Genomic DNA, 13,629 nt, shown 5'->3' with positions numbered 1-13,629 from the left:
TCAGGAGAAGCAACTTATGAGAGGACAGGTTCCTAAGTCATGGCTTGTGCCTATGGATGTTGAATTAGAATATGAGGAAACATAAATCATCCAGACAATACCAGAGGACTTTCAGGCAGAGGCTGACAGACACTGGGCTGGGTGGGGCAGGAAAATAACCTGAAGAAAATTTAAAGAAAAAAAAACCACCTCTGGCTGAAGCAAAAAAGCTGAAATGACGTCAACTGGGCATTGTCCCCCCTAGTTATCTTGCTGCAGTTTCCGTTCTAACCTCTGGGCACAACCCACTTTCCAGGTTCCTGTGGGAACTTGGGAAACGTCGGGGGGAAGAAGCAAGGGGACAAGGGGAACTTCCGTCGACAAATCAAAGCAAAGCCCTGGGAGAGGCCAGGAGAAAAGGGAAGAGGGCTGAGGGGAGGGGGCTGGCAGACTAAAGATAGGCCTCTGCCCTTCCTGAGACAAATGGATACTTTCCTCTTGGTGATCAGGAAAGACCACGCCAGCAGCCAGGCCTGAGAAGGCAGAGGGTGGGAGATTCTGGAGTCACTCTTGCCTGTGCAGGAAGAGGGCCTAGCACTGAATCCTCAACTACTTGGAAGACTATCTGTTTCAACAGCCCAGGCCTGGAAAACAGCAGGCAACTTTATGACCCTTATGAAATTATATGAACATAGTATTGGAAATCTAAGAATAACACATGAAAACATAATAAAGAGAATGCATTGATATTGTTGGTTGCTATACAAGGGATGAAAATCAATGTGTGTTTTTTCACATGTAAAAAATAAAAGAGATAAAATAATAATAGCAAATATAATTAAATAATTAGTACTTATTTTACAAAAACCTACATAGCTTTTGTGAAATAAGGAACATAAAGGACAATTTAAATGGAGAGCTAGAATTTTATTTCTAAGAACACTTGAACTTGCAAAATTGAGTAAGTTGGCATGTAAATTCAATCAGATTCCCATGGATATCCTGTAAAAATTTGGAGGGGAAAAAACTGGAAAAAATATTCTAAAACTAACCTACAGGGCCTAATCTATGGAACTAGGGAGAAATAAAATAAAAATTAAATTAAAAAAAAAACAAGCATTATGATACACGTGTTAAGGATACAAAATGAGAAGTTATAATTCCTGCCCTATGGATCATACAGCTAGGGACAGGGAAATCTACATGAAAACAAAAATAAGTATACTTAGGGATTTTATAGAAACTATGAAAAAAGTTGGGGTGAGTTACCAAGTGAAAGGGATATTTGACTTGAATCCTCAGGGTGAATAGGTGTTTGTTAGGAGTTAAGGGGACAGTAGTGAGGGGCATGTATTTCAGGCAGCTCAATCACTTAGAAGCCAACAATCAGAGCTTCATGGCACTATGAATTAAAGGCTCCCATCCTTTGGGAACTTGGAGTGGGGATGATGTTGGGTAACTACAGTTCAACCCAAGTCTTAAGGACAATGACAAGTTCAGGGAACAAGGAATCTGTATTGAGCCCATGATGAGCTGATCTCCCACCAGCAAGTCTTACCAGTGGATGGGGTGAGGTGGATAACAGAAAGAGAACAGGTTTTCATGAGAAAAACCTCACTGAGCCCGGCTGGTGTGGTTCAGTGGTTGAGCGTCAACCTATGAACTAAGGAGGCCATTATTCGACTCCCGGTCAGGCCACATGCCAGGTTGTGGGCTCCATCCCCAGTAGGGGGCATGTAGGAGGCAGCCAATCAATAATTCTCTCTCATCATTGATGTTTCTATCTCTCCCTCTCTCTTCCTTTCTGAAATCAATAAATAATAAATAATAATAATAAACACATTTTTTTTAATGTAAGAAAACCCTCCTGAACCTCAGTTTTCTCACATGTATGATAAGTGTAATAACCACTTTCTTACTGATTGCAGTCCAGATCGGTGGTAACACAGATCCAGCACCTGGCACCATATGCTGCTCAATCAACAGATGATCTTACTCTCTAACCATGTTCTTAACTTGGACCTAAGATTTTTCTAATTTCCCTCAACTGAAAAGTCAGCAGGTCTTCGGAAAAGGCTAATTCAAAATTCTCCAAAACCTCCTCCTGCCCCCTCCATGTAGACTTAAGGTCACAGGCCTTGGAAATCAGGGTGGGGCAGAGGAAGGGTGGGTTTCCTAACCGGACAAGGCACACATCTCCCCTTCCACTGACTCACATACTTAAGGCTGAAGCTTAATGAAAGAAAAAAATGACAGGAACTTGAGAGGGAGAGAGACCAGTCATCAGCAGCATAGCTTCAGGAAAAGAATGCTTAATGAATGAGCAAGGAGCAGGGGTCACGGGGAAAGACTCATCTTGGAACGCATTAAGACATGGAATTACAGCTGGGGGCGGGGGAAGGGTGGACACAGGGAAGCTTGTCCCCACCCCACACATTTATGGAGAAATGTCTTGAGATCTCAAAACTGATCCTGGTGTCTGCAGCTTGGAGCTTCAGGGGAAAGCGAGGTGGTGGTAAAGTGAGTTTTGGGGTGAACAGCCTTGATTCTAGTCCTGGCTCTACCATTCCCTGTATCACCACTTCTCTAAGCCTCCTCATCTTGGCAGAACAGCAAACATCTCCCTCTCAGGGTTGGCTGGACTCAATGAGACAACACGGGACCCTGCCTGGCATAGATGGGTAGGTGAAGCACTGTCCCAGAAATCCATACCGCCCTTTTGCCTTGGTAAATGAGATTTACTCAATGCCTGCGCTTGATTTCAGCAAAACAAGTCAATTGCTAAACAAAGATTACACAATGACCTTCTACCCAGTGGCTACTTCTGATTTGAGAACTAAGTAGGCAGCAACAGGCTGTGAGGTTGATCGAAGGACCTGACGACTCCTTCCATCCCACAGCAATCAAATTGCTAAATGAACTGAATTTTGCTGGTTCATAGCCCAGTTCGCAGGAACCATTCCAGGCCAGAGGCGTAGGCCTCAAGGCAACCAGTAAGAACTTTCTGGAGCGCCCTGCTTCCTTGGAAACTTGAGCCTGGGAAACTATGTGGGTCAGCAGGCTCCATTCACTCCCACTCCACAAGGGCAGGTACCCCTAAGACAGGAGAGGAAGTCAAACCTCCTGACCACGAGTATGTAAATGGACTGAACAGCAAGGAGACGTTCCCAGAATCAGAATTCCTGCAGGAGCTTCATCATAGTCTTAGGCACCCTGAACTGGGGAGAGCAGAGCTAGAGAAAACCAGAAAGCCTAAATCACCCTGACCTCTCATACTGCTCAGCAGCTCCCAGGGCCTGTCTGATCCACCTTCACATCTCCGTGTGTGGGAAGGTGTCTGGGCTGGAAGAATCCATTCCCAAACCATCAGTGTGATGTTGAAAAAGTAAAGTGTTCGACTTGCAATCAGAGCAGCTAGGTTTGAATCTTTGTTTCGTATTAGCTGTCTGACCATGGACAAGTCACAGGGCTTCTCTGAATTTCTGCTTTCTCATATGTAACATACAGAGATTTGTTCACTAAAAAGGAAACGCACCCACATGTTGTGAGCATCTGTTCTATTCAAAACTCTGCAAGAGACACAGGCATGAATAAAATAAGTTCCTTTATGAGAAAAGAATATAATTTTAAAGTCCTTTTCTTGTACCAACATTTTTCTGCTAATTGCTCACACTGCTATTGTAGATATGATGAAAATGGCATCATATTTACAATATGTGTCAGGTCGCCCCTCTCCCCCATCATGTGTGTGGAAGTCCCTGGCACAGAGATCTCACCCCGTGAATGGAGTTCTCTTCTTCCTGGCCCTAGCTTCAAAATCGGGGTCCTGTGGAATTCTAACAAAACCTCCTTAGAAAGCTCTGGCTGGACTCGATCTGGTTCCCCTGGTCTTTACCAGCAGAGTTAGATGTGGGGTTTTTGCTAAGTCATTTGTGTTTCATTATGTGATTTGCATACTGGTGAAACAGGTCTGCACTGTCTTCTCCCTTCATTTCCATCACTCCAGGGACAGCTCTGCTGAGAGTTGAAAAGGAGGCTTTTGTCCTTCCTTCTGTCCCTGCCTGCTCTCTTCCTGGAAGTTGGTCCAGATTGCTGACACCTGCAGGGTAAAACTTTCTCCCTTCTCTCATCTCCTCAAGTAGTTCACACTTGGCTCTAGCTAACGTGCCTGGTGACTCGTCTACATGGTACAGAACTGGGATTTCTCTTTAGGAAGTTACTCAACTACTTTCAGGACAAAAAATAAATTTTTAGTTGACTTTTCTTTTTCTTCAGAAGGGAGTCAGCCCTGCTAATGTGGCTCAGTGGTTGAGTGTCGACCTATGAACTAGGAGGTCAGGGTTTGATTCCAGGTCAGGGCACATGCCCAGGTTTCAGGATCAATCCCCAGTAGGGGATGTGCAGGAGGCAGCCGATCAATGATTCTTTCTCATCATTGATATTTCTATCTTTCTCTCCCTGTGTCTTTCTCTCTGAAATCAATGAAAATACATTTTAAAAAACTTCAAGAAAGGAGAGAATCAGATCTTTTTTTCTGTCATTATCAGGGGTAGAAAAAGAAACTACCATTTTGCTGAGCACTGTTTTAGATACTGTGCTAGGTGCTTTAAATGACATAACCAACATTGTTATAGCATTCTCTTAGGTTTGATAACATTGTGCCCATTTTGCAGATAAAGAGAACAAGTCCAAAAAAGGTCATTCCACTTGTTCAAGGTAACAAAGAGCCATGCTTTACATGGAGTAAGATTTGCTTCTTTCTAAGTCCATACTCCTAATCACAGAATCACCTGGCTTCCTTAGGTAATTAGTATTTCGCACACAAAGTATTGGGAGTTTATGTATTGGACTTCTGCCTTTGGAGAAAAGAGGGGACTACAAAGGTGCCCTGGAACTAAAGGACAATCTGCATGGGACATTTGGAACTTCAGGCTCCTCCCATTTCCCACTTTTGTAACACCCAGGTTGGAAGCACAAGTGCACAGCCTTTGTAAATGTTATATAGAATCTCTGACCCACTCATAAGCTAAAGGCATCTCACAGCAGTTAATGGCCCTTTCCACGGTGCTCTAACCCTTCCATCTACCCTAGATCAGAGAACTTAGCCAGTTGTTTTGTAGCCATGTAGTTTTCAGGCTTCCTGCACAAAATGGCGCTCTTTCAATGTCCCCAGGTGCTCACAAGGCCTAATTACAGGTCACTAACACTGGGAGGATGGAAGGATGGATGGAAGGAGGAAGGGAAAAAGGAAGGGAGGCGGTGAGGAAGGGAGAGAGCATGGGATGAAAGGATGGATGGATGGATGGATGGATGGACAGATGGATGATGTAGAGAATAAACATCTGGCATAGTGGTGGATTCAACTTGCAAACAGCAATCTTGTTCCTGCAAAGTTTCAGCAGACACCCTCAGGATCTGTGGGTATGCCTTGTGGGTACACCAGACCTCACTGCTCCAGGATTCTAAACATGTTGAACAAAACCTCAATGACTAACAACCACAGGCCGGAGAACACGACTGTCTAGCCACTTCCCTGTTTCCTTAGTACCCGGCATCCCCTCTGACACATAAACAGCTCTCACGAGTACCACAGGAAAGAGTCATTCATTTGGTAAACAGTTCAGTGAAGACACAGCAAAGGTCTCCTTTACACCACATAGGCCCCTTGTGATCTACTAAGTCAGCGATGAGGAGACAAAGCTCTGATTGCAACAGGAAGAAGCTTATAGTTTTTCTGGTGGATATACACAAAGAAGTGAATGGTGAGAAACTGGGACGAGAAACTTCTTTACACTCCCCAACTGGGGATCAAACCTGCAACCCAGGTATGTGCCCTGACTTGGAATAGAACCTGTAACAGTTTAGTGTACAGGAAAATGCTTAACCAACTGAGCCACTCTGGCTGGGCTGGTTTCTGTAAATTTTGAAAATTACTTGAATTTTCGGAGTCTGACTTGGTAATCCTTCCCCACAACAGAAATAATGTTTCTTATGAAATAAAGTTCCTGTAACGATCAACTGAGTTAATGGATTTTCGGAAAACAGTGCTTATTAATAAATGTTATACAAGTGTTTTCATCACTTTGTAATTTCCAAATGGGTATAAAATGCTTATCAAGCAGATATGCTAAATATTATTTTTATTTTAAAAATAAGAAAATCGCCGAGACCGGTTTGGCTCAATGGATAGAGCGTTGGCTTAGGGGCTGAACCCCGGGTTCCATTCCGGTCAAGGGCATGTACCTTGCTTGCGGGCATATCCCCAGTAGGGGGTGTGCAAGAGGCAGCCGATCGATGACTGTCTCATCGATGTTTCTAACTCTCTATCTCTCTCCCTTCCTCTCTGTACAAAATCAATAAAATATATTAAAAAAAAAAAAGAAGAAGAAGAAGCTTAAAAAAAAAAAAAAGAAAATTCTGGAAAGTAAAATAACTTCTGCCAAGGCAATGGCTGAGCTCAGAATAGAAGTTAATTTTTCTAGCTAATCTCTTTTTCAAGGATTTCACAGTAAATCTGTCCCTAATCAACCTGGGGGTTTTATGTACAGAAGGGATTTAAGCTGGGGCTGGATGCTAGACATTGGAATCAGAGGGCAGGTACTTACCACCAAATACAGCATAGTGTACATGGAGAAGGAGGCGTGGCCAGAGAAGAAGGACTTCCTGCAAGAGCAAGAGAGGGCCATGAGAGAGCCTTATTCACAGTTCCAGGCACATTTCACTCATGTCTTCTCTCCTAGATTGCCACCTTGAGAGCAGCACTATTTATTTTTGCAGCCCTGATGGTGCTTTGGATGAGTTGTCTGGAACCTTGCAGGTACCCATGAATGAATGAATAAACAAATGAATGAATGAGTAAATGAATGAATGTACCAATACTATATTATCCTTGTTTATTTGCATATCTATCTCAATTATTTGTGAGTTCCTCAAGAACAGGGGTCTTCAAACTACGGCCCGCGGGCCACATGCGGCCCGCAGAGGAGTCTGATCCTGCCCGCCAGGTTTTTTGGGCAGTGAGCGCAGCCGAGGTGTTACAGTAGGAATTAGTAGTTCATATAGTCCGGCCCTCCAGCTCTCTGAGGGACCGTGATCTGGCCCCCACTTTAAAAAGTTTGAGGACCCCTGCTCAAGAACAAGGACTCTATCGTACTCGCCCATCAAACCCAGAGCCTAGCACTGGGCCTGGCACCTAGGAGATGCTTTGTATTATATATGCTCACTGAACTGCCTGCATCAAACAGGTGCACATAGTGGTCATGGGAGCGGTGCCTCACCTGGCTTCCTGGACTCTGCTGTCATCGCCTCTGCATTTATAGTTTTGAATGTAGCCCTCGGAACAGTTGATGAGGCTGAAATCAGGGTTGCAGACGCTCAAGAAATGAGGACGCAGACGTCCTATGGAGACTTTGGCAATGTCTGTGAAGGACTGGCTGATGGCACAGCCAAAGAGGAAGCAACCCACTTGCTTGTAGAGGGCTGCTACGTAGGGATTTCGAATTGTGGACCGGGACTTCTCCTTCAGGTAATAGATCCGGTAGAATTCCCCTGTGATGATCTAAAAGGAAAAAAGCAAGAGGGGAATTAGGATCAAGACCCATCATCAAAACTAATGTTGCAAAGGATATTTAGCAATAGAAGAGAATGTTCAGTACATGACTGCAAGTTATAATCTAGGAAAATCCAAGTTCTATTTAGAGACCTAAAGATACAAATATGCATGGGAGGAAACATGGATGTTATTTCCCCTGTTCAAATAAGTCCTGCATAGCCATATAGTACCTTCATAATAAAAATGTACACCCAAATATTGTCATGTAAATATATATGTTAACGTAAGAAAGAGATAAATAAGAACTTAGCTATATAAAATACATTCAGATGAAGAAGCAAGAACAGTTAAGAGTGGTCAGGATATCAGAGGATTGAAGCAAATATGAGGACTCTGTGGTTGGGGTAAAGGATCACCAACAAAAATCTAACTCTACAAAGGGCCTCAGCCTTGTGCCAACACTGAGCCACAGGGGGGGGGGGGGGGGGGGGGGTTTCTGTAGTAAAGGGTGAATGCCCCAAGGCCAAGTCCTGAGTTTGAGTCTGAACTCTGCCACGTACCTGGTGTCCTTAACTTCTCCAAGCTTCAGTCCCCTCCTTCCAAAGAGGCTACACACCTTTGCAAAGTTTGGGGCTTACATGTGATAAATAAACTGGGTCATGGGAAGTGATTATTCCATCTTCCTTTTTATAGTACAGTAGGATGCAAGGAACACTCGTTTACAAGCCAAGAACTTTTCATATACTGCCCTTCAGCATTTGTGAATTTTCTCAAGTCCAGGTCTGCATTGTCCCTTTGATCCTGAAGGACAGCGAGTTTTGGTTTTCATACCCTTCCTTTATCCCTCAATGTCTACTTGACACTCAGGGGATATTTATCACTATTAAAAAAAAAAAAAAAAAAAAAAAAAAAAAAGGAAGAAGAAAAAGAAAGAAAAAAAGAACCACCAATCACTGAATCCCTACTTCATATCATGCATTGCTTTTATATACTTGATTTTGTGAGATCTTCACAACAACCATGATAGATACAATTGAAGCTCAGAGGGGGATGCACTTCAACGGGAGCTGCCTGGTTTTACAGTAAGAATGTGGGGTCATCGGATTCCCTGTACGATAAATGCCTATATTGCCTACACAGCAGAGGACCGCTTCTGCTCTCGTGATGAACCAAACCACACAGCCTGCTGCCCTTCTCTTAACTCCGCAGCACAGCCCTGGCCACTTCCTGGTTACAGCCAGTCCTGGGGTTGCGATATTCTACTCATCACTCACCACAAAGGCCCTTTTACTCTTCCACACAGGGCAGGAAGATGAGCCACACTTGCCCTTTCAGGGAGCAGAGAGCATGTTCACAACCACAAGGGAAGCAATAGGCTGACATGTCGGGCATTCCTTCCCAAAGTCTCCTGTTATTCTTCCACAGCGGGGGCAGGCGTCAAGGCCTGGGGTCTGATCCAAGTCCTCCAGGGCAGCGTTTTTCAACCGCTGTTCCGCGGCACACTAGTGTGCCGCGAGATGTTGCCTGGTGTGCCGTAGGTGCAGACAAGACAAGAATTTTATAATTTTTCACTATTTTGTTTACTTAATATTTCATAATAAAGTAATTATAAAATACTTTCTTTGTGTTTATTTGATTCCTATTCAAGAGAATTACTTTATATATAGTCAATATAGGCACAGAGTTAAATTTTTTAACATTTTCTAATGGTGGTGTGCCTCGTGATTTTTTTCATGAAACAAGTGTGCCTTTGCCCAAAAAAGGTTGAAAAACACTGCTCCAGGGCTCGGGAGGCTGGGAATAGGATGTCCATGAAAAAAGGGGCATGCTAGCTGGGCCAAGGGGCCAACAGGTACAATAGTGAGAAGATCTACTTCCACAGGTAGTGTTCAGACAGTGATTCTGTGTTTAAAAGTGCCTGCTATTTGTTTTTAATTGAATTCAGAGAGAGAAAGGGAGAGAGAGAAACATCGATGAGAGAAAAACATAGATTGATTGATTGGCAGCCTCCTTGCAAGTCCCCTACTGGGAATTTAGCCCACAACCTGGGCATGTGACCTGACTGGGAATTGAACCAGTGACCTCCTGGTGCATGGGATAATGCTCAACCAACTGAGCCACAGTGGCTGGGCACTACTTATATTTTTAAGTACTACCTTTTGGTTTCCCAGATGAGATTGAATGTAATCCTATATTAGAAGGAGACAGTCAAAGGCCAGGCCAGCCAGTGTCCTAGCTTAGCCAACCCCTGAGTGAGCAGGATAGTACTCTTCACAATTGCCTTATTGCAAAATTGGAAATATCCTCTAAACATTACCAAGAGTCCTTTGATAACACATTGCAAAGATTAAAATCTGAGAAACATAGCAAGTCAGAAATGAAAGGGTCCATTATATACAGAAGAAACGGAGGTCCAAGCTAACTCACATTTTAAAGATTAGACCCAGGTGTTCCAAATCCCCACCCAGCATTCTTTCCTACTATTCATGGTCTAATTCCCCTTTTGAACCTGTTTACACTTTTACCCTATGTAACCTTACAGGCTAACAAGTTCCAGATGTTTATAATGGCCATCATGTACTCGAACTCTTATTCTTCTGTATTTATAAGTCCTGCTCACGTGACTTTAGACGCAGGGGGAAGAACACCAAAGTAGGAATCAAGGAGCCAAGGTTCGAAAGTCCCTACTCATTGAGTGAATTTGGAATAAGTTAGGCTTTCCATTTGCAAAATGAGGGCACTGGGCTCCATGATTTATTACCTCCTAATTGCAATGACATGTATTCTCAACTCTCCTGTGCCACCTCAACCACTACCTACCTCCCAACCCAGCAAAGGTAATGAGCAGTAGGAAAACAAAGTACTTCCTAGGAGATGACCGCAGGCAAGGAGCAGATGCAAGGCCCTGTGCACGATCCCTGCCCTCGGATTGCTCCTGAGGTACCTGAACCATATCACTGTCACAGATTATGAAACTGTTTCTAATTGACTCAGCTTGAGTGTGATTTCCTGTTTGATGTTAAGAAAGAACATGTGGATTTCCACTGCAAATTAGTATCTTTTACGTGAATTTACTAATGCATCTCAGGTGGGTCACCTCTCTGCATCAGTCAGCTTGGAGAGAAAGGGCTTGATTACAACTCAAAGATTCCTTTCAGGTCTGGCATGCCTTCATTATAAAACTTCAGTTTTCCGTGCCCCAGTCTTGCAAACAGTAAATCGCTAAATTAGAATGCTTCCTCCAATCATTGGGAGATAAAGAGAACATTTTATGGTACCTCAAATTCCTAATAACAATGTTAATCATAGCAGCAATCATCCTCATTTCTTTTGCACTTTATAGTTTCATTTAATCTGCACTCGATGGAGAAGATATACTCATTTTACAGATGGTAATATTGAGACTCTGAGAACTATTGCTTTATCTGCAGGATTAAAAGGAGAGCTTGGGTATTCTGACTCTCAAGTTCTAAGACTCACGACTGACTACATTAAGAAAATTTTATTATTTCCATTGTTATGAAAAACAGTTCCCACTGTACTATAGCAATTGTATATTTCCAAGGATTGGGCCAGGCTGAAGCCATTTAGCAGACACATGACTCCAGGACCACATGGCTTCTGGGCCAGCCCTGACAGATCTTGGAGTTAATGAGCAACAAATTATGTATTTTCTCTCTCTCCTTGTACAGAAGGGTCGGGGAGTCGACAACACAGCCATAAATCATCATTATGAACCAGCCGGACTTGGCTTCTTGTAATCCTAACCCTTAAAAAACCATTTAATGAAATTCGGGCTGTGAATGACGGCCCCGCATACCTCACCTCTGCACAAGAGGCGAAGGCTTAAATTGTTCCCTGACACATTACACACCTAACTCCGGAGTCCCAGATTTACTGCTTTCGGACTTTATTCATTACTCACAATGTTTTTATTCCTGGTTAATAAAATAAGCTCTTCTCTTCCCCTCCCTCTCCCCCTACAAAGACTGTGTCTCCACCCCCAGACTCAGCCCCTGGAGCCCCCAATTCTGCTTTGGTCAGCAAGGTTGTGATAATGTAAATTTCACTGCTGAGACAAATGCCTTCAATGTTGATCCCTTTCTGAAGCAGCAAGCAACAGATTCTGGGAGGATGGCAGGCTGCCAGAGGAGCAGAGAACTCTCCCCTACCTGCCTCTTAAAGCCCTTGGCACAGAATCTGGAAACTAATAAACTGGAAAGCACTGCAATTAAGCTACGAGGGACAGAAAAGGATCAGTCCTTGCCTGAGAACGGCTGCAGTTTGCGGGGGAGGTTGTCTCCAGCTCTAAGAGGGCCACTCTTCCTGTCTTTCCTGGTGAAAAAGAGCTCAACTGCCCACCTAGTCACAAATATTGAACTGTTCTGGGGAGGAAATACATTGGGATAGACTTTATGGATAGGAGAGAGCCTAGGGTGGTGAGATAGCACTGACTCTGGAGCCACAGAACCTTGTTCTGAATCTCATCTCTTAACCTTAGGCAAGTGACTTCATTGCTCAGGGTTTGATAGTATCTACCTGGCAGGATGGCAAAGGGGACTCAAGTGGGAGATATGTCACATGGCCAGCATGTAGCTGAGGAGCCCTCTGAAAGCTAATTTTCTTCTTCCACTGAAGAAGGGGAAACAGAAAACTAACAAATACTCGCAGAGAATATCTTTTCCCAGATACTTCTAAGGGATTCTTGGAAGAGAATATTCCAGGAGGTAGTTTAGAAGTACCACCTCTCCAGACACATGTGTATAGATGACGTGGGTTTTGACCATTTGATCTAAGATGACTTTTTCAAGGGAACAAACTGGAAGGCAAGTCTAAACCCAAAGCAGAAAGGGCATACTGTGTCATCTGTTTTTTTTTTTTTAAACATTCCACTCTATTTTAAATTATATCAAGAAAAGATCTTTTCAGTGTCTCAAGGATCCCTCTTTTTAGAGATGCAGAACTCATCTGCTTTCCCTATTGAGTTTGAAGGACCAACTTCCATTTGTTCTGATCTGCTTGAATAATATTTGCATAGCACTTTACAGCTTACAAAACATTTTCACATCTACTGTGTTATTTGCTTTTCACAACAGCCTGTGGATTACTAAGTTATTACTGACCCTTTATAAGTGAGTATGGTGAAGGGCAGAGGGGCCAGTAAGTAAGGCCAGTGAATCATCTGGGTCAGAAATAAGGAGGTATGGACCTCCTTGTTCTAGTTTTTATGCTCTGTCTGATGGCATCAAGCTGGCTTTCTCTTAGATGTTCTAGCAGGCAACAGCATCTATGTCTCCAGTGAGACAGATATTACACCTGGTGAGGACACGTAATCACAGAGCAATGAGTTGTTCTTTCACATCTCAGCTGTGTGCATCAATGAACCTCTTTTAGTTCAGGAGAGATTCACTCAACAAGCATTTGATGATGGAGAATACTAAAGGGAGAATCACTTTTCTCAGGCCCAAAGGAAAGGAAACATAATGTATCCAAGTCCTGCTTTTAAGGATGGAGAGACAAGTGTAGCTGTATTTTCTCTGAAGCTGAAAGCTCAATCCACTGTAAGGAATCACAGTATCTTTCTGATTACAAACACTTAATGAAAATTTCCACTTTTTTATTTGTGCAGGAGATCAGCACTACACAGACTCTGAAAGACGATGAAGACAGATCTATCCAAGGCCAACAGTGGATTCTAAGGGTAAGTTAAAACTCCCAATATCTAGAACACGGACAGCAAAGAGGCCAGATAGAGGCCACAGAAGCAACTCATAGTTGAAATCAGCACTGGCCACCCTATACTCACTAGCCATATGAAGAAGGCAGTATGAAGCATAAAGAAAGCCTCATTCTTTTCCCAAAAGTCAAAGACTCGACGAAGCCATGGGTCTCCAAGATGCCTAGCTCTGCCTGTCGATGCAAGAGTCTCCTGGCTGCTCTTTCCCAGTATTGCCTACTGCCCATCTCATACCCTTTGTGACATTGACTTTTATAAGCTTCCTTGAGATACCAAAACTGTTCTTTTCTTCTTATTTCTCAAACACCTTTTTCCTTTTTTCAGTGGCTCCACTTCTGGGTTCTCCCAGATAAATGTGGAT

The 13,629-nt window shown here is 43.3% G+C and overlaps 1 protein-coding gene across 1 annotated transcript in view; it reads right to left on the bottom strand.

Annotated features, from left to right (window-relative positions):
• PLPP3 (phospholipid phosphatase 3) overlaps positions 1–13,629 on the bottom strand; it is a 76,807-nt gene that overhangs the window by 12,782 nt on the left and 50,396 nt on the right. Inside the window, exons 3-4 of the mRNA XM_084872571.1 lie at positions 7,257–7,537; positions 6,585–6,642 (exon numbers count right to left, since the gene is read on the bottom strand). Of these exons, the coding sequence (XP_084728697.1) occupies positions 6,585–6,642; positions 7,257–7,537 (339 nt within the window). The remainder of the gene's footprint in view (positions 1–6,584; positions 6,643–7,256; positions 7,538–13,629) is intronic.

This window comes from Pipistrellus hanaki (assembly GCF_964339955.1).
Source record: "Pipistrellus hanaki genome assembly, chromosome: 2".
NCBI lineage: Eukaryota > Metazoa > Chordata > Mammalia > Chiroptera > Vespertilionidae > Pipistrellus > Pipistrellus hanaki.
The sequence above is the reverse complement of the archived record's forward strand: the minus strand, read 5'-3'. Positions and strand labels throughout refer to the sequence as shown.